At 37.6% G+C, this 22,475-nt stretch overlaps 1 protein-coding gene across 5 annotated transcripts in view; it reads right to left on the reverse strand.

The window, feature by feature from the left end:
• LOC113078708 (rhotekin-like) overlaps positions 1 to 22,475 on the reverse strand; it is a 68,673-nt gene that overhangs the window by 3,204 nt on the left and 42,994 nt on the right. For all 5 annotated transcript variants that reach the window (XM_026251044.1, XM_026251052.1, XM_026251049.1 and 2 more), the window contains 8 exons: positions 10,873 to 11,072; positions 9,210 to 9,271; positions 3,976 to 4,029; positions 3,186 to 3,303; positions 2,585 to 2,809; positions 1,766 to 1,860; positions 980 to 1,086; positions 758 to 886 (listed from right to left, as the gene is read on the reverse strand). In XM_026251044.1, coding sequence (XP_026106829.1) covers positions 758 to 886; positions 980 to 1,086; positions 1,766 to 1,860; positions 2,585 to 2,809; positions 3,186 to 3,303; positions 3,976 to 4,029; positions 9,210 to 9,271; positions 10,873 to 11,072 — 990 coding nt within the window. The remainder of the gene's footprint in view (positions 1 to 757; positions 887 to 979; positions 1,087 to 1,765; positions 1,861 to 2,584; positions 2,810 to 3,185; positions 3,304 to 3,975; positions 4,030 to 9,209; positions 9,272 to 10,872; positions 11,073 to 22,475) is intronic.

Here is a 22,475-nt window from a genome sequence, read left to right on the forward strand (position 1 = left end):
TACATACAATACTACAGTAGTACTATTGTCTATCTGTTCTAACAATATAAAATAATTTAAACTCAAATTTAATTTTTTTATTTATGCGATATGGAACAATGCTATAAGCAACATAATGTACAGTCTGACAGAAGTTCAGATTGAAGACTGGTTTACTACACATTTTGCAATTTATATTATTCTTATCATCATATCTAAAGGATATAGTGTAAATTATTAGTTTTTAAATTTCAAACCTTTCTTTAAAAACATTCTGAACTATGCCATTTTGCATAAAGTTCTTGTTTGAAGTCATAGTATACAGTACAATAGCAATAAATGTAGCAAAAGCTTTGGCAAATATTTTGCAGCATTAAACAGTAATTTCAGTTCTAACACGTAGGGGGCAGCAGAGCACAAGTAAAGCGTGTGTGATGCACAGCAGTCACCTGAGAGCTGAGGAATGTGCAGACTCACAGTGCAGCTCTCAGATGTTAAAACAAGCTCTTTGTGTTCATGACACGCAGCTCTCTAGGGGCACTCGAAGATCCAGACCCAGTGCACGGCAAACTAAAACCTCTTTTCATAACTACTGACACAATGAAAAATGTCCCGACAAATAGATTCTCTCTTTCTAAAAAGAGAGAATCCTTTTGAAAGAGCGCTTTCAAGATATTCACAAAGAAAAATATCTCATGATATTTCCAAAAGCAGAACATGACCCTGATATGTGCATAAATGGGCAAGCTTAAAATTCCCAGAGTAGGACTGAACTTACTTTGTTAATCCCAATAGTTAAGACCGGCTCCACATTGGCCTCCATGTCCTCTTTTTGATGATAACAGAAGAGATTTGTTCCTTTTAAAACACCGTAGACATTTGTCCATCCTTGTGGCTCACCTCCAAGCTTGAGAGAAAGGAAGAACATTAGCTAAAGTAAAGTGAAATGGGGAAATATGATATTAAAGTGAGTGAGTGATTGAGTGTGTTTCCTACACACCTTCACCCTCAGACAGCCACTCATCATCTGCTGTGTCATACAGCGAGGCTGAGCGGCCAGACGACAACACACACCGCCATACAGAGGCAGCCAGAACGAACACTCCTCTACAGAGAGACAGAGACAAAATGAGACAGTAAAGACACTCCTACTGAGAGAAAGATAAAGAAAGGAATGTGTGATCTTACACATTTAGAAAACTGTATTTTAAAACCAAGTAAACAAGCTATTCAAATGACGTCATGTTTCGCACCCTATATTTTTAGTACATCTTTTACAACAAAGTAATCTATCATCTGCGAAAGCGAGCAGCCCACGCTCAGGCTGTAAGACTGTCTACAGTAACTCCTCAGACATGAAGATAGCTGTAAGTGCCTCTTATTGGCCCTTCACACACCACGACTGGCCACTCGGAGAAGTTTATGTGCGTGACCCTATCACAGGAAAACTGACAGACATCGACAACGCGCACACACACACACACACACACACACACAAATTTGCTCTGCGGGCCTGTCTGTAGTGATTACCTTAATAAAATCCCAGAAGGCACTTGTTGACATATCAAAGCATCACACTTTATCACTTTTATCTTAAAAAATAAATAAAAAGTAAAATACCAAATTATAATTTAAATGACATAATGGAATTTCAAAAGTAAGTAAGAACAAATTAAATAAAAATAAATAAATAGTGGCTGATGTACAGAATTTTGACACGTTTTCTAAATAAAGATGCCTCCTGGTTAAAAAAAGTTGAGTGTTAAAAATGTGTTTGGCAGCTCACCATTTCCAGAGATTGTGAGGTCATGTGTGCGGAAGCTGTCCTGGACGTGAGAGAGATTGAGGGTCGTGTGAGCCAAAAGATGGTATTTGGGCCCCCTATAAACACATAAAACACAACTGGAGAAGGGAATATGCAAACATATTTAAACTACGACTGTCAATCAAATACAAAAAAATTAAATGATGAATAAACTGACAAATTAATGATAAACTGATGAAGTAATCAAATTAATTGTGCATATGTTTAAAATATATATTTGCTGTACATTTGCATATACAGTATTTTTACTAAAATATATATATATAAAATATGTATTTGCTGAGAAAACAATTATAAGGGATTATTGTGAAAAGCCAGTAAATAATTGAAAAGCCATTCAAAAGTGCTCAGTTTGGGGTCAGGGATATTTTTTTTATTATTATTATTACTATACTAAACATTTCTTGAGCATCAAATCATCAGATTAGAATGATTTCTGAAGGATCACTGAAGGCTGCAGTAATGACTACCAAAAATCCAGCTTTGCCATCACTAAAATAAAATATATTCAAATAGCAAAAAGTTATTTTAAATTGTAATATTATTTCACAACATTTATGTATTTACTGTAGCTTTGATCCAATAAACGCAGTCCTGGTGAGCATAAGAGACTTTTAAAGGCTTTAAAAAAATCTTACAGATCCCAGGCTTTTACAGTATTGTATGCTGCTTGTTGTTTTTCTATATTGTTGAACATATTTTGTATCACTGGTCTGCAGTCTACAGCATTCTTTGAGCACTTTTGATTCATGTAGCAGCAGTGTGTTTGTATACACGTACGGTACAGAGGGCACAGGCAGCAGGATTGCCGCTCCTCCTCCATTGCTAGTGGGGCTGCAGGCTCCGGGCTCCAAGGTCCCCCTCATTTTCTTTCCTGATGACCTTCCCAGGGATGTGCTCAGCTTGCTGGCCAGTTTCCGTGGTGTGTTGCCTGCTGAGTAGTCCTCCTCTGAACAACAGCTATACAGCTCCACCCGCAGCTCGAACCCTGGACTGGCTTCATTACTGCACACAAGAAACAAAGCATGAATGAAGCACATGTGCTTTGCATTACACCACACACATGGTCTGAGTCAGTAAGACTTTTTTTTCTTGAAAGAAATCGATACTTTTGTTCATCAAGGGTGTGCTGTTATAAAAACTCTATATTAAATAAATAGCACTTTATAAATGTTTTCAGCAAAGAATCATGATAAAAAAGAACTGATACAGTCATTGGCATGTGGAATTATATATATATATATACACATTTTTATTATGTTTATATAGTTTATATACTTTGACATCAACAAATTCTAAGCTGGTTTGGAAAAAAGGTATGCATGTGTAGAATAAATGTCCAGAAACAGTTCAAATGACACACAAAAACATGCACACTCACAAGACAATTTTGTTGTCAAAGCAGATATCTGTCAGCGTCCTGTCCACCATCACCATGTCTGTGTCAAAGATCTCACCACCCAACTGCAGCAGACAGAACACAGCGCACCGATGCAGCTCTGAAGAAATAAAAGAAAAACATTTAAATGTACTACTTACAAGTCATACTTGCTCTAATGTCTTCACCAGTATAGCTGCATGCTTGGCCCACTGTCTATAAACCCCCCCCAGAGCAGCTCTGTTCATTCAGGAAACATTTACTCCTGCACCTGTGTTTGAGCTGTCTGCTTTTTCCTGTTTAGGGCAACACTAGTATATGTGTATTTTCTTCCTTGTACAAATTGTAGAACATGAATAACTGTGACACAACCAGTCTTAAAGGTTTGTGTCCTAATCGTTTCAATGGCTGTTAAAATATATGTTCCCATTAACAGGATAAAGTACATATAAAAGCTTTCCCATCAGAGAATAACACATGCATGTGGGTTCCTGTGTCCCGTTCATCAACATAATGTCACCTCTATCAGCTGCTCTAAACACCTAAGGCGAAACGACATTAGTCACTGTGGTCTGGAAAAAGGTTTGCGATGCCAGTAATAATATTCTGTTTACCCAGAGGGCTCTGCTGGGCCTGAACGCTTCATAAATAAATGTGTTTTTCGTTATCGCGGTAATGCATATGCATGTGTGTGTGCGCGCTGTAGAAGGGTTATAAAGATCAGATATAGTCTAAACAACCTGTTCTGTTATTTAACCTGCATATCAGAGTGAAGAGGAAAAATTGATGTTACCTCCTTTATTCTTAAAATACTCTGTGTCTTTCCACATTAGCGGTATCCGTAGATCTGCAAAACAGAGGAATTGGAGGTCAGAGCGAAACACAAGGTTATAGCACACACACACACACAGTGTCACTCATAGCTGCGAGCAACCAATGCCGGCTGTCACTCCATGTCAATCAAAAGAAAAAGATGTTCACAACACACATCTGGTATTTAATGTCATGCTACCAGCCAGTACAAATCACCATTATCATGCTGGCCCACCCACCACATCAAGACCACATTCATCACTTCAGCCCACCTGGATGAGCTTCTCTGTCGAGGTCTGTGTGATCAGAATTGTTAATAACGACAGAACTTCAATTAAATTAATCGGAAGAGGTTGTTATAGGGAACAATAATTGGGTACTGACTGCAGATGATGGACAGCAGAAAACACAAAACGGAGACTTCATGTGGGAACATTAGATTGTATGTGCGTGGGATGAACTACATGATAAACAGTCTGGATGCATTTGTTATGTGGAGTGATGTTGCATGAGCAGGAATCCCACACAGAATCTGCAGCCGAAAGAAAGCATAGCATATTTCTGTAGCACAGGGATGCCGGTCATTGATAAAATTTTAGGGCTCTGAAAATCGCTAGGCCAATGTTCCAGGGCTATTGTGTCTTCATGTTGGGCTGCCAAAATGTATCACCACCCTGCCTAATGAGCTATCTTAAGTACAGGGTCCTTAAAAAGTCTTCAATTTAGATGTATCAAATTTAAGGCAGTAAAAAATAAATAAGTTAAACTTAAATGGTATAAGAAAAGTAATTATAATTTCAAGAGGTCTTACATTTGGGGATGGAAACACAAGAATCGCAATATAGCTGGAATAAACTTAAAAAAGGTGGATAATGCATTATAAAGCACGGTTTATGAGTGCCGTGCTCCTTGGTGTGCAGCTGTTACCAGGGAAACTTCTATATTTCTGCTGTTTCAAAAGCCCCACCTAGTGGCAGAAAATGTATTTGCATTTTCAATAAGCCTTTCGGCTGTTTATGTTCAGATCAATGGGAGTATTGACCCATGTTTTTTCCAGAACATACACTTTAAGTTGTACATGTGAAATATGCCTTCTAAAAATCTAATAAACTAAAACATTAATATTTATGTTTAAAATGAATAGAACAATGTATATATTTGACTCATATATTTTCTTAAAATGTTTTAAAGTCTGAAATATGATGTTTATCATTTCATAAGACTTTTTGTGAAAACCTGTTTTATTCCCCACCATGCAAATAAGTGATTTAAAAACAGCAATGTTGAATGGGGTTGAATAATAATGACATAGCAGTATTATTAAAAAATCTTATAACTCAAAAGTATTACATTATATATTGACAATATCACTTTTAATATGCCAGTGAATTGTTATAGATGCAAATTTTATTTTATCCTGGATCTTCAGAAAAGCTTGTATTTGTAAAGTACTGCAGTCTCTGAGGGTTGAGTAATTTTGATTGCAACTGTATATATATATATATATATATATATATATATATATATATATATATATATATATATATATATATATATATATATATATATATATATATATATATACACACACATGTATATATATATATATATATATATATATATATATATATATATATATATATATATACACACACACACACACATGTATATACATTAGGGGTGTAACGATACGCGTATTCGTATTGAACCGTTCGGTACGACGCTTTCGGTTCGGTACGCGGTACGCATTATGTATACCGAACGGTTCGTTGGAGTAATTAATTATATTTGAAAAAAAAAAAAGAGAGAGAAAGAAATATAATGATATGCGTTCAACAAGGTAGCCCAATAACCCAAACAACGTAACAGGCAACGCCCCTGACACTCCCGAAGAAGAAAAAAACACCATCTTATATGTTTATGTTAGGCTACTCAGCAGGCGCTCGCTCACTCAGTACGCGCTGAAGGCTCGTTGCAAAATAGCCAATGCGTTTAACAGACTAGAAATGAGAAGATCCCCCAATAACCAACAGGTCTGGTGTTTGGGTGCACTTTGGATTCCCTTTAAGCTATAATGGTGATGGCAAGAGAGTGGTGGATAAAAAAACAACGGTATGTCGCATCTGCAACATGACAGGGTACACCAGCGGGATTACAAAAAAAAACAAAAAAAAAAAAACAGCGGGAATATCTGGGATATATGCGTCAGTACTATCTGGGAAAAGACGAAAAAAAGGAGAAACATGCACGCAGCAAACTATCCCTGCAGCATTTAGACACTATAGCTTACAGGGAATCCAACCCAAACACCAGACCTGTTGGTTATTTTAGGATCTTATATTTCTGGTCTGTTAAAGACATTCGACATTTTGCAACGAGCCTTCAGCGCGTGCTGAGTGAGCGAGCGCCTTAGGGGCCGTTCACATATCGTGCCTAAAAACACATGGAAAACGCTAAGCGCATCTTTCTCCTCCTTTCCAAAGCGCTCGGGCAGAAGCGCTCATGAGGCGTCTGTCTTTGCTAAGCAACAATGACGTGCTCTCTCCATGAGACGCGGAAATTTCAGCGAAGGATAAATGGATTTGCAGCTCTAAAAATCGCTTGCAGTAGCTCTGCTACTGAATTTATTTCAAAATTGCAATCCATATACAACTATGATCAGCTGTTCCTTCATCTTGGCTGAGCTCTCAACGTTGTTACGGGAAAGGATGAAGCTGATTGGTTGGTTCTTGTCACATGACCCGCGGTGCGCTTGCGGCATTCTGAAAAGTTGAGATGTTTTTACATTTTGCTGTATCTAAAACGTATCGAACCGAACCGAACCGAACCGTGACATCAGTGTATCGTATCGAACCGAACCGTGAATTTTGTGAACCGTTACACCCCTAATATACATATATATATATATATATATATATATATATATATATATATATATATATATATATATATATATATATATATATTAGAATTAAATTTATGCATTTAGCAGACACTTTTATCCAAAGCGACTTACAGTGCATTCAGGCTATCAATTTTTACCTATCGTGTGTTCCCAGGGAATATATATATTTATATATATATATATATATATATAGGGCATAGCATAGCATATGACTAAAATATAATAATAATAAAAAAAATAATATGCACTGAACAATGTAATATCGTGGGGAAACACTAAATTCACAACAAAAAAAAGGTTAAGTGGTTACTTTGCATATGAGTGAGTGTAAAGTTAGGGTACAAGGTCTTCTATAACCTCTTCATAATGACATCATACTGTAATTACAGTATTTACTGAGTATCAACCCTCTAGGCCTCAAACACAGATTGCCATGGGTGCAGTCAAGGAGTTTGTACTTGGAGTTAATAGCACTAGGTGTTAAGTGGGGGGCTGGTCCCTCTAAAAGATCCAGACAGTAAAAGACGACTCGTAAAAGAAGCCCCAAGCAAACTGAGAAACAGGTGCTGATATATAAAACAGCAGCGGTTGTGATTTAGTGCTCAGACAACCATATAAACAAACTGCTTTGCATGTTTTAAGGTTGATTTATACTTCTGAGCCAAACAAAGGCTATGCTTCAGTTTTCATTTATTCTTCCGCGTAGTTGTCTGCGTTGACGTGCAGAACACATGCAAACCATTAGTCTGCAGTGTCCACAGGCATGTTCCTTGTGTAACCCACAGTACCACGGCAAAAGCCGAAGAAGAAGTGGCCTGTTAGAGGCTGCGTTCAGCCCCGACAAAACGTTGCACAACGTTTTTTAAACAGAAACGGTGATGCGTTGAACACACTGTTCTAGTGACGCAAGAGTTGCAACTATGGCAGCTGAGAAGGCCATTCTTTGTGTTCTTTGTGAAGAATTTTCAGAGCCATTTATTTAGCCTCACATACTGACTTTATTTGTAGTTCATACGGTTTTAATACCCTGTATTTTCTTTCTCATTTTTAGGAAAAGCACTTAATTACCATTGTTTATTTCTATACCAAATGTCATACACTTTGCAATGAAGCTAAAAATATAAACCACTACATCATTATGTTGATATACTATATTTTTACAATAAAACTTACGACAAACATGTCTTCTAATATCCTCAGTTGTTGCGTATACCGAGCTGCAACGAACACATTTGTACATTATTTTCCTTAAAGCCATTGTGCGAGTTCACTTTAATACCGCATGCTTTATATACATGTTGCTGCTGATTAGACTGCAGTTCTGACACACCCACCAAACAAGAGAAAATGCATCTCAAACCCCATTGCACACCGGTGCACGCCGTTTCCAGGAAACATGACGTTCAACCCGGAAACCGTAGCAAACGTTGCGCACCGTTTTGAACTTGAACATGCCCAGAGATGCATTGTAACCATGACGGTGGCAAAAAAATATCAAATAATTAAATCATTATTTAAAACTACAAAAGGGGTCAACAACGGAAAAGGGGAAGATGGCATTCTAGCCATTTCTACAAAGACTTGTATCACTGCAGATCAACATTGTTTTTCGCGGGCAACTACTGTTTTAGTATGCTATTTAGTATAATATATGATCAGACAATTGTTCTTTGCTTTGTTTTAATTTATATAAGAAGGTTTAAACATTAAAATATATTTAAGTGCACATAACACACACACACAAAACTCAAGTATATACAGAGGGAGGGATTCTAGCAGACCAATACAAGCAAACAGAATTTTGGAGAGGTGCACGTCAGGCTACAGCGTAGGCTACAGTTTAAGATGTGCATCTATGCGTAGGCTAAGCTGTAGGTGTGATGCAGAAGTATAAATCAGCCTTTACGCACAATAAACACAATCAAAAAGTTATAAAGTTATATACACCAGAATCCATATTTGACATTCTTCGTTCATACATGTCATTCGATAGTTTGGGGTCAGCAAGATTTTTCAATGTTTTTGAAGGATGTCTCATACTTAACAAGGCTGCAATTATTTAATAATAATAATAAAAAATACAGTAATATTTTGAAATATTTGTACAATTGAAAAATAACTTTTTTTCTAAATGTAACATTCTAAATGTTACAACTGTCACTTTGGATTTACTGTGGCCCTTCTGATGTGATAGTCTTTTTAAAAAGGACTTAAAACTTACAGACCCCAGAATTTTGAACAGTAGTGTATATTTCTTTTTCATTACATGAATGAATCATAACTACCTGAATTATTTTCTGTGAACATACCTGAAATGGCTACTTTGGCCTTACATGGGGATCGGTCATCCATTGGACCTGCATCAGAAGACCTGGGCACAAACAATAAGACACATACCACACTGCGTAAAATGCTTCAATCATATTTCAAACTGAACTGTGTGTAACCAAATGGAATTGTAAAAATTTCCTGAGCACTTCCTCTGTCTGCCGTTTGACAGTCCCATCCCAAACTTATAATACTGGTTGAGCCAATGTCATGGTGTCAGGTTGGTTGATATGCCAAATAAATAAAGCAATGTGCTGACATCCTTACATAAGTTCTTTACCTATAAATGCCCTAATTACATATGCTTATCTGTATTAAATTGGGATACAAAAATGTTTTTTCTGAACATAGCTTTAGTTTTACGTTTATTTGTTTTGTGTCTTAAGAAACGTGGTTGAAATAGTACTATGAAACTGTACTTAAGTAAAAGTATTGCTACTTAAGGAATAATTTACGAGTACAAGTAAAAGTACTGAAAAGTTATAGTCAAGTAAGAGTAAAAAAGTAGTTTGCTGAAAAACTACTCAAGTTACTGTAATACAAAGAACTTTAGTATTTATTTTCTATTTTTACCCAAAAATGAGATGATGTGAGCATTATGGAGCAGGGTTAACCCTAACCCTAACACTCATGTACTGTAATGCTGTTTCACAAGTGAGACCCAGGAAATCTTGTCCTTATATGGACATATGCATCAGATGTCACTACAGCTGAATAACATGCAGATAGAGATGCTTTGACTGAAGAATTGTGGAAGACAATAAACACACATTTGCAATACAACACTAATTGGCATAGCCTGTATCACAGAAAAGATTATTATTAAAAATATTTTCTGTCTCACTGTGATAAGAAGCAACATGGAACCACAGAAGCTAACTGTTTGAAACACGACTGATGTTATATAGTGATTTTGGAGCAAACCATGAGATGAAAATATTAGTCTGATAAATTGCAATGTTTGAAGCTATGTTAAGAAAACATATTACCCATCCCTGTTGCCAGGAGCAACTGTTTTATAACTAATTGTGAAGAGTACATTCACGTACAAGAGTACATTCATAATCATTAAGATTATGCGGTTGTTTTAAGAAGAGCAAAAGCGAAGAAGGGTAAGTGAGGGTTTAATAGAAAATAAAGAGTTTAAAACAGTGTGAATTGAAATGTACTAGTAAAAAATAAAAGTGGTGTATGGGTAAGGCTGGGCATCGTTTGAATTTTTATGATTTTGATTCTTCTTGATTCCAATAAGTGATACAGTGTTAGCTGCCACCACATTGAACTCTTTCTAACCTCAACACTGTTCTCTGATGTCATGTGCTTTTTGGCTGCCCAATTTGCTCTACTTTAGCCAATAGATTATGCTATTTTTGAAAAAAAAAAAAAAAAGCATATATGTGTTGGATTTTGTCTGTGTTGAAGTACTAGTCAACAGATAGTCAAACAGCAGTTATTAGCAATGAATATTTTGATGAATCTTTATATTTGTTACCAGTGCTGACAGCAATACAGAAATTCCTGACCCCAAGAAATGGGCCTATTATCTGATTAACCTTTTATGAAGCACCACAAACATCAAAGAGACCCAAAAATCTAATTTAGTTCAACCACACTGAACTAAATGAATCAAAAGTGAGTGCTGACCTGCGTGCGACCCGCTGCATGACCTGTGCCTCCTTCATGCGCTGCAGCTCTGACATGTAGGCCATGATGCGGGCGTTGCAGGTGAGGAGACTCTTGGAGGCCTCCAGCGCCTGGTCCCTCTGAGAACACGCGGCCAGCAGCTTACACGCACCCTCACGCATTCGGATCTCATAGTCGATCTTCTTCTGGATGTCACTGTCCTGAAATAAAAAAGAGGCTAATGTCAGGATTATTCCCAGTATTACACAATTCACTCAACTAGACCATAGAGGAATAATCTCATATAATAAACTAAGACATGTTGGCCACACTGAAATATGAACACGTGTCAAGCAATTTCTATGTTATCTGACCATTAGAAATGACTCTCATGAGTGTATCCGGATGTACTCAGGATTTTTCAGTAGTGACACTGTAGAACAAGTGTCCCATGTGTCACCTAGCACTGCACAGAGAGCACTCCTCCATCTGCTCTGTAATGGACTGCTCCAGCTTACTGTGTGTCTCAATGCAGTGATGTATGAAATTTAATATGGGGGTTAATAACCTGGAAGAGTTGCTTTGGCCTCTTGACTTCAGTTTACCTCCAAACAACCAGACACCAGGACACTGAATCATTTACACATGAACAAAGAGGAGTAATCTGTCAGGTTGTGGAGCTATATCTAGCATTTGAGGGGAGGAAGAGCATCTTTTAAGGGTCTCATTTTCTCTGGGGGAGACGTGAGACTGTGGCTGGATTATGAAGTGCAGGAATAAAATAGAGGGATAAAGGAGGAAACAAAAGGAGGAGCTTGGGGAGAAAAGAAAAAAGAGAGGTAGGTGTAACTGAGGATTTCCAATGGATGAATAACCTAGTTTCATTTAAACTGACTCTAGAAAAGGATTTAGCTTTTAGTCCACATGGAAATGAATCAGAAGAAGAAAAGGGTGGAAAAGAGCAAGTGAGAAAAAAGCTTAAAAGCCAAAAGTCAGTTTTAAGTAATAGCTCTTGATAAGATGTCAGGTATAATTTAACAAACGAAAATGAAGCTGTCAGTGACAGATGTTTCTTAAGTGTTTGGTGGATTAAATGCGTAAACCAGTTCCTTCATTGACTGTACTTCTATCCATCAAGGTTTATTTTAAAATGCCTGCTAATCAGGTGAAACAAGGTAATAACCTGGCTTGAACACTAAAAAAATGGTTTGTTGGTCACTTTTTCATCTTTGACATTTTCTCAAGTGACATCATTCAGACCCTTCTTATGATCTGTCCTGATATCATCCGTTGGGGCTGCTGTTGCCATGGCAACATCTAAAAAAAAAAACCTTTTGTGTGCAAATTTCAGCACATTAAGGTCTAACCAGGCACCAATTAAGACAGCACCTCTTTTAGGTTCTCCTTCCAAAGGAAGAAAGGGTTTGCTGTACACCTCACTGCAAAAGATATTGTATGACTACTGTCAAAGATGGACTTAATGAGCTCCAAAAGCAAGAAATCATGTGGAAGCCAGAACAAAACAAACAAATCATGACCATTTATAATTCTTAAGATAGAGTTTCTTTAGATATAGCTCAGGGAATTACAGCCACCATCCTGTTTGTACACAGACAGACATGAGACAGATGAGACAGGCACATCTAGAGCAGTTCAGATCAGATCACTGCGAACAGTCAGTGTGAGAAAAGAGTGTGTTTGAGAAAGAGAGAGAGGATCTATTGATATGATGAACAAGTTTGAGAAATGTTAAGAGTGTTTTTTTAAACCTGCGAGCAGTGTTTGGAATAACGGCGTTTAAAAGAACGGCGTTAGGTAACGACGTTATTTTTTCAGTAACGCGGTAATCTAACTAATTATTTTCCCGTCGTTACAAAGCCGTTAACGTTACTGAACGTTATATACACGTTATATATATACATTAGCAGTTTTTAATTGTACTTACATTATAGTTACAGTGATATAATGATAATAGTTGATGAATGTATGAAAACATTTTTGAAAAACTTAATTAATGAAAGAGACATACTGTATATGGTTCGCAAACCAAAGGTTGCCAAAACCTTTAGGCATGAGAGCGCATTTATGAAAAATGTTAGATGTCGGTTTCATGTCAGAAATGGGATGCTTACAAAGGGAAGCGAGGGCATATGTGAAACTGAAGACTGAAGTAATGGCTGCTGAAAATTCAGCTTTGCCATCACAGGAACAAGTTACAATTTGAAATATATTCAAACCGTCATTTTAAATGATAATATTTCACAATATTACTGTTTTTTTGATCAAATAAATAACTTGGTGAGCATAAGAGACTAGAAACATAGCAGTGTAAGGAAACAGTAGAACAGTATTCTGAACAGTAGAGTAAGTATTTAAATAAACACTTAAGTTAACACTGCAGGAATTAGCGTGTAGTAAACATACAACCACATAAAAAAAGACACTTCAAACACACTTGCAACACTGCCAAGCACCATCCTTCCTTGTGACAGGTGCCAGGGCAGAGCAACATGCCAGCCGGTGTGTGTTTCTGTGCCAGTCATCAGTGAGTGTGAGCGAGGGTGGCGGGCTGGCAGGAGAGAGGTGTGAAAGAGCAAGGGAGCGAGGGAGGAGTGATCAGAGGAGGAGGAAGGAGAGTACAACAAGCGCTCTGTTCCCCAGTAATGAAGCGTGAGTGCTGAAAACGAACCCAGATGGGAATAATTAAAAGAGATAGAATCTTCCGCAAGTCGTCAGAAAGATAGAGGATGCAAGAAAGAGAATGAAAAATAATGAGTCTGTAATTACTATGACAAATGCCTCCTGTGTTAATTTCTGCCACACTTCAGAGACCCTGGAAACCTATCGCTACAGGATCGGTTTCTTGCTGTAAGACATGCAAACTAATTAAACATAAGAATTGCTAATAATTACACAATGAAGCCAATGAACGTCCAGCAGATGTGAGACGTGTACAGCTTGGCAACATGACCACAGGAGGAATATCTGAAGCACATTTTATCATCGGCAAGGGGACGTGAGCCCCTGAAAACACCTTTAATAATGAATGTGAACTAATGGCTTTGTAATGACAAATGAAAGAATGTAAACAGAGGAACCAGCCACATGGAGCCAGATAATGAGAGGCTGATTTGATCTAAATCACATTAATTCACCGGCTGATGTTTGAAGCTTGAGTCATTTTAGCCCAAATATTTACAAAGATCATTCACACTTGAAATTGAACTAATTTCAAGTTCATTTTAACGCTAGATTCAAAAAAGATTCTTAAAAGATTCTGTAGCCGAGTCTTAAACTTTGACCACTTTCCCATATCGTACACAATGACGTCAGAAAACAGGGCCTAAAGTCTCAGATAATCAGAGCTCAGAATGTGCCAACATGACAGAAAATTCACCTTGTTGATGTATTTAACCATTAGCTGCACTGATGTGTCATTTGTCATTAGGAACTCTCCACCAACAGTAAATTCCCATCTCATTGCGAGTTTCCTGTGGTTTTTAGATCAGTTTAGGGAAACATGAACTTAACCCAGTTGGCCAAATAAATCTTGTTAGGTATGTGTGTGTAGAACAGCATTATAACATCCAAAACACAACATATGCTGGTGATCAGCAATGCAGAGATTTGTTGCTTTTTTGACATCTTTCACAAGTTAGTTTACTTCTCAGAAGATATTTTGCTTTTCTCAGAAGATTCAAATGCTCTGAGGTCATTTCCTGTCATGAAAAACGTGACTGCATTGATCTGTGACGAGAAGCTCTCCTGATTGACAGCAGCAGCTGTGATTCCTGAACTGCAATGCTAAAGAGACAGGACAATATAATCTTCTGGGCGACACTGAGCAACTTAAAACATACTATGACCTGGATCGCTGTTGCTCACAGCTGCTAAAATGGGTGCGAACTTAAGAAGCACTGGAAAATGGCTCACTATGTTAATCACAGGCCTGCAAACACATAGGAAATGTATATTTACCTATAACAGTAAGTGAAAAGGATGGTATTATATTCTTCAGCTACCTGAACAATTTTCTTTTCACTAAAAATTCACACAATTGTAATGAATGTTGTCTTCTTCATTACTGAACTTTGACTTTCTCTCACAGTAAAAAGAAAATACGGTGACACCCAAAGGCAAAACACCAATTGAAAAGGCCAAATCACTGACCACACCCACAGACACACAGGATTTCACTGACCGAGGCCTGTCCGCCTCCAATTAGTCAACCACAAACATGCACCCGCCTTCCCCATCGGTTCCACCCAATCCCAGCGCTCCTCTTTTCATTCTTGTGCAAGCCGGCACTGAGGACAGTATTGTACTTTCCCATCAATACGGGTGTAAATGTAGAGAAACAAGCTTGAGAATGAGCCCCATGGGGTTGAAAAGGGCGAAAATGGGCACTGAGTAAAGTTTTAATGATTCAGTTTTCTGCAGAGCAAAAGCCAGACCCTTCTGCATAATCTAAGATATCCAGTTACATAAAATATATAAGCCATACTAACAAATCAAGGTTAAGGCTTACAAGAATGGATGGCATACTGTATAGCTTACACTCCAAGGGGCCAGTTGCATAATCTACTACTAGTACTAGTAGTGTAGTTCATCAAGTAGTGTACTTCATGAAGTATTGTAGTTCATTAAAATATATATATATAATTAGAATTATAATCACAAAAAAATGTAAATAGTAATAATAAATTGTTTTTGTATAGGCCAATTAATTTTTGTCCTCTGTAGTGGAAAAATAGACACTATATACATAAACATATTTGAATAATTTTATGTTATAATGTAATTCTTAAAGTCCACATGAAACCCCAATTTACTATTTACTTTACTAGTTCACAATGCTAGTTAATATGCTGAAAACAATAGTCTGTCTTTATAATCTTTAATCAAAATCTGAACATTTACTTCCACTCTGGAATACCACTCCTATTCGTATGATGTCAGTTTGACGGCTTGGGCAGAATATCCTTAAACACACCCCTCCAACCATTAGATTGCTATGATCAAGAGACAGAGAAGAGGAGCACAAACCTAAAACCATGCCCTCTAGTCAATATTCCGTTTCATTTGGAAAAACGTCACTACTACACTGAAATAAGAATGGCAGTAACTTCTGGTTCACGGGGGCTTTAATATACAACAGCACCACTGTTCAAATGTTTGGGATCAGTTAGATTATTGTTTTTAAACAAACCCTTTTCTTTAGCAAGGTTACAATTAACAGCTTAAAAGTAATTAGTAACAGTAACAGTTTCCGATACTGATAATAACAAGAAAAGTCTCTTGAGCACCAAATCACCATATCACAATGATTTCTGAAGGATCATGTGACACTGAGGACTGGAAATAAATTACAGAATATTACAGAAATATTACATTTTAAAATATATTTAAATAGAAAACAACAATATTTCAATATTTCACAATTGTACTGTTCTTACTGTAGTTTTGATAGACAAATGCAGCCTTGGTGAGCAATGAGACTTATTTTTGAATGGTAGTGTACTGTATATATAAAATTGCAAAGATAGCATCATAATCCATGTACTAACTATAGTATATTCCTACAGAATAACCCACAAATCCTTTATTCACAACAGCAAATCATCCTCTAAAAAAAAAAAAAAACACCCAGTGACTACTGACTCGAATAATCCACCCTAGAGGCTGAAGAGGCAAATTTATATGACAACCAGGACAGGCACAAGCATTGTTTGAAAGGAAACAGTACAGGCCTTTTGGCAGAAAAGCTGCTGTTGGAAAGGTTCTGTTGACCTGCGTTAACCCTGTCAACCCATTCAGAATACTACCAAAATACAGAAGAAACACTGCCAGTGGAAGCTGCATCATGTGCAATGTGCAATTCTATGAAAAATAACGGCCTCAGCAGGCAAATTGTACTCCAAACACTCAGATTTTACCCTGTTTGTACTGCGTAGGCCAAAATGGAATCCTATTTAAGCTGCACAGCAATACACAAGTCTCATTATTAGCACACAATGAGCCGTTTGAGATGTTATTGTGTATGTGTGTGTGAGGGCAATCTTAAACTATGGCTCCCCAGCCAGCCGATCCCACACAAAGGCAAGAAGCCTTCCAGCACGGCTGGTTTTGGACAATTAAACAAGGGTGTGTGTAAATATGCCTTTGGGAAAAAGAGGTGTCTGTGTGTGTTGGAGAGAGCTGTGCAAGCTGAGACAGAAAAAAAGAAGGGGTGTGTGCATACATGTGCATGCTTGAGCTGTGAACTTTGACTATACACAGCCCACATCTGTGATGGAAAATATATTTTTGATATTATGTAGGTGTTTGTGTGCAATCTGGGAATCAGTGCAACCAACAATGTCTGAGTGTGTTTGAGCTGCTGCCATATCTCACTCCACAAGGAGAAGAAAGACTATTGAGATCTTAATCCACAGAATCAACACTACTTCATTTGGTTAAAATGGGGCGCTTGGAAACTGTCTTTACTATCTTAAACGGCTGCATGAGTCTTCCACAGCCTATCATAGCCAAACCCATACCCAGCATAAATCAGCAATTTGACGGAATTACATGCAATGGACTGATTATATCACTTTTATGGAAATTAACCAATTCAAAGTAACTAATTGAACAACACTATACATGAAGTTTTACTTTACAAAGCTCTACACAAGAGTAATATTTCAACAAAATATGTTAGAGCTGAGCATGACTAGAGAAATTTATATTCAAAAAAGATTTTATAAGGCCCACAGATGGCAAACCATCCACACAGGCACTCTCCAGACCTCCTCCATTTCTAAACGGTATTGATCCTCTCTTCACACCCAAACACAGCATGTTCACCTCAAGCCTGACACTCGATGCCTTTCTTCAGCTAGGTAACGTCCCGGCTCTGGAGATCCCTATTTAACCCCTTCACAGGCTCAGTTTTTGGGTTAGTGGAGGTAAGAGGAGTGCCTCTGTGACACACTTGGGCTGATCTGTATTCCCTTATGGCTGTTAATCTCAGACTTTGATGCTGTTGGACACAGAGTGTGGGACTGGTCTCTAATCAGCTCAAGCGGGCTAATTGGTGGCTAAGCACCTCTGGCAGCTCTAAGTATAGAGCCGTGATGAAAAGTGGAAGCAGTGACCTTGAAGGACCAGGATACCGTCAAGTTTACACCAGTGGTGATCTACTGGGCTACATTACGCTCTCTGGATTGAAACACAATTTTGTTACAATATGTTAAATATTCTATGTAAACTGCTCAACTGAATATGATGTATATTGGAGCAATTTACCCCCCATAATGTCTGATTTATTTAACCAGTAGACTGGATTTAAATGAGTATATTATTTTACTAGATAGACACTTTTTAAATATCGTAATGCATATTATAATGAAGTAATCATAACTTTATTTTACATGGCTATTTTTCAACCTCAGACTGACCCTTCGAATTAAAGTCTATTTTAGCTCCTGTACATTTAAGACTTCTCTATGTAAACCACCTGTTGTAAAGTTTACACTGTGTAGGAACTGAATAGTAAATAGTTGTTTATAAATGTAATCAGTTCTGTGTCAAATGTGCTCATGGTAATGAAATCAATACCATGAATATTCCAAAAATATAAAATTTCCACAAATGTGGACTGAGTGGACTACAAAGAGCTATTTTTGTTGTGAATGACTGAGTCAACATACATTGAACTGTTTTATTTCAAAAGAGCAAGGGAAAACTTCTTTTCCATGACGTTTCCTTTTAAACATCAGCTCCTCATGGACAAGCATTAAAATGGAACAGAGCTCAGCTTCAGTTCTGCTTCACACCAGTTTGACTTTGATGAATGCCTGAGATGCATGATTGAAGATGTATGATTCTGTATGACCTGAGTTATCATTCTTTTACATTAACTATGCATTTAGTGGCTTTTGGTGCATAACGGTGTGTATGCAGCTATGAGATCATAGTGTTTGCATCACAGAGGTAGAAGGCAACTCAGATCAACATTAACTACACTCAATACACTGATGATCCAATCCATGGACTCAAGAGGACACATTCTGGCTTGTTAGCAAGACCCTGTTCACTCCCGCTGGAAGACTGCACACTCTGTGGGCATTTTCCTCCATTTGCTGCACAGCTGATTGCCTCAAAAACCAAAAAGTTTCAGTAGTGAACTTCCATAAGCAAAGACGGCAGATTTCAAATCACGTATTTCCAGAGCGCCAGCCAAAGAGATGCAGTTGAAATGTATGAAAATCTAAATTAATACATTTCTCCACAGAATATTGACCTTGTACCTACAAAATCAGCAATAAACTTCTAAAATTATTGCTCCTCAAATCAGAAGTGGCAGCAGATAAAGTTTATTACTGTAATTATAGTAAACACCTCTCTGTCACCCCATAATGCTCTGTGTGCTGTTTTGTTGAATGCTCCCTCAGACTGTTGTGCCTCATTAAGATCAAGGCTGAGAGTGTGTGCGCATAGAGCTTAAACAGCAGAAAGACTCCCTGGAGAATTGACATCAGCCTGCTTTGTACACTCACAGCTGCCGCTTACTAAGTCTAAATGAGAAGTTCAAGCTTCCAGACATTCACTGGGATCATTTACAGTAACAAAGAAACAGGCCTTGTGCTTTGCATTTTTGTATCCGATGCCAAAAGCAAGCGCAGCAACAAACTAGTGAGCCCCTTTGTTATGGTTTTCCCAATAATACACATTAATTAACGCACAAACGCAGCTGTGTGACTGGTGTACTAGTGCTGGGAGATCTTCATTAGCATGTCTATTAAAGTGCAGGTCTTCAGGTGGGATTAACTGCCCCGCTGAGCACACAAACTCAGCTGCCATGAGCTGACCTGACCAGAGAAAAATAGAAATGGAGAAAAAGACTTCCCGAGAGGTGGATATAGGCTTCAATGTTTACTTGGCATGAACACACACACACACACACACACACACATTATATATTACATTTGGGTCGGTCAGAAAGATTTTTTTTATGTTTTTGAAGGAAGTCTCTTGTGCATTTATTTGCTAAAAAAAAAAAAAAAACATTGAACTATTACAATTTAGCATTACTGTAATCCATTTAATACAATCAGTTGAATTTATTTGAAAAAGTAATTTATTCCTGTGATCAAAGCCATATTTTCAGCATCATTACTTCAGTCTTCCAGTCAGGGCGCAGCTGTGGCCTAATGGTTAGAAAGCTGGACTAGCTACCAGAAGGCCGCCGGTTCGAGTCTCGGTGCTGGCAGGAGTTGTAGGGGGGGGGGATTAAATGAACAGCACTCTCTTCCACCCTCAATACTCATGGCTGAAGTGCCCTTGAGCAAGGCACTGAACCCCCGGGTGCTGGATCTATAGCTGCTCACTGCTCCGGGTGTGTGTTCACTTCTCACTGCTGTGTGTGTGCACTTGGATGGGTTAAATGCAGAGCACCAATTCTGAGTATGGGTAACCATACTTGGCAAATGTCACGACTTTCACTTTCCATGTCACATGACCCTTTGAAATCATACAGATTTGGTTCTCAGAAACATTTCTTATTATTATTAATGTTGAAAACTGTTCAGCTGTTGAATATTTTTGTGGAAATCATAATCATTTTTTTTTCAGAATTCTATAATGAATAATGGTATACTAGAATAGATTTAGTATTCTAGTATTAATTTCTTTTAAATAAATCTTACTGACCTCAAACCTTTAAAACAGGGGTCTCCAAACTCTGTCCTGGAGGGTCAGTGTCCTGCGGAGTTTAGCTCCATCTTGCCTCAACACACCTGTCTGGAAGTTTCTAGGCTAGTAGTAAGAGCCCAGGACTGAGTACGGAGACCCCTACTTTAAAATGTGTATACAAGGAAACATTTAACAACCAAATAATGATCAGCTGCAACTGTTATAAATGTTATGAACTGTTTTGAACACGAGAGTGAGCATGAGTCATTCAAAATCCATTTCCCATCATTCCACTAACACTCATTCATTTAAATCCTCAATGACATCCACTAAATCCTCTTTAGTACATAAAGCATTGTCCTGTACTTCACTTATGATTACAGCAGGTCCTGCTCAAACTGAAATGGGCTTTGGTCAGGAAGGGTAGACCAGGAGAGAAAATCTGCAGATTTGGGTTTTTGTTTACTCTTCTAATCTGCACTTTTACTTGATAGATGATTGCAAAGAAGAGTGTGCTTAAGCAATTATCAGGGAGTGAGAGAAAGAGAGAGGCCATTAGTCAACAAGCTCAAAGCTGAATTACAATTCAAACACAGTATCATTCTATCATTCTGAGGACTAGTAATATAAAGCTTTTGATCCGTAAATGAGCACTGCTAGTAAACCACACAAATATGTGCAATCAATAAAACTGTGAGCAGCTTCTGTATAGTTTACATTATGTCCTTCTAGTTTTAGTTTCTATTTCTAATGCAAGCTACATAAGTAAAGACAATCTCATTCATTGTACAATTTTTCCTTTAATGAAAGTGTTCAACAATACTTTCCAGTTACGGAGAATTATTTTGCTCATCATGTGATTTGAACATGCCATCCTCCTTGACCTGCACTATGTAAAATAAACCAGTTTTTATTAGGCTACTGACTTAGGTGAGAGAATTATAAACATTCATTCTTTTTCCTAACTGTTTGTCTCTTGTAGAGTTGATGGGATTCTGAAGTCTATCCTAGTCTTTTTTACAAAAAAAAAAAAAAAAAATTGATGCATTTGTGTTTAAACTTTTTCTAACGAGGGAACTAAAATATAAATAAATAAATAAAGAGCGCGCATTTAACTTAATCTTGGCAATAACAAATATAGATTTATTTCGAGTCCTGTTTACACACAATCTGGAAACGACAGAAATAGATGGATGGACCCAGCAGATTTTTTAAACATGCAAATACATAAACAGACAGGCATGCATTTCGCTGAGATCTTTCTCACGCACTTCAAGAGCAGCTCACAGCAGGACTGAGAAAGGACTGGGAAAAAAAAGAGAATATATAAAAAAAAACAAAAAACAAGTGTTAGTGTGATGTGAGGGGGGAAATGAGAGATGTAGAAAGAGAGATATTTTAAGACGTAGGAGGGCTTCTGCACCAGTTCTTTCTGTTAAGATGTAGTCTAGTAACACACATATAGTTTTGGTAGGTCAAACACATCCAGGCATACACAGAAAGCAGCATGACAAATATAGCAGAAATGCAGGTCATGTAGTCTGTGTATTTTCCAATATCTAGAACAGCTCAAAGAAGCCCAAAGATGCAGAGAAACAGAAGACTGGGGGAGACTCACAGGGAAGAACACATGCTGATAGTGTTTATTTGCATGCACTTTCTGACTTCAGCACCTGATTAACCTGATTAGCACCTAAACTAAAGGAATTATGCAAATCAAATAACGGCACAAAGAATGCCCTAAAATCTCCATAATGCAGGCTGGTTCTGAGTGCTAGGATTTGGACAATCATGATCTTGCATATATTGCTGGGACTGCATCCTGGCATCTAAATCAGCTCTTATATGTGCCAAAAAACACTTCTCTGAACAGTTATAATGCTTTCCTCCATCATCTGATTATCATTTGATCAACTACTGCAGCCAAAGTAATGAGAAGAAAATGAGAA

The sequence above is a fragment of the Carassius auratus genome, chromosome 5 (assembly GCF_003368295.1).
Source record: "Carassius auratus strain Wakin chromosome 5, ASM336829v1, whole genome shotgun sequence".
Classification (NCBI taxonomy): Eukaryota; Metazoa; Chordata; class Actinopteri; order Cypriniformes; family Cyprinidae; genus Carassius; species Carassius auratus.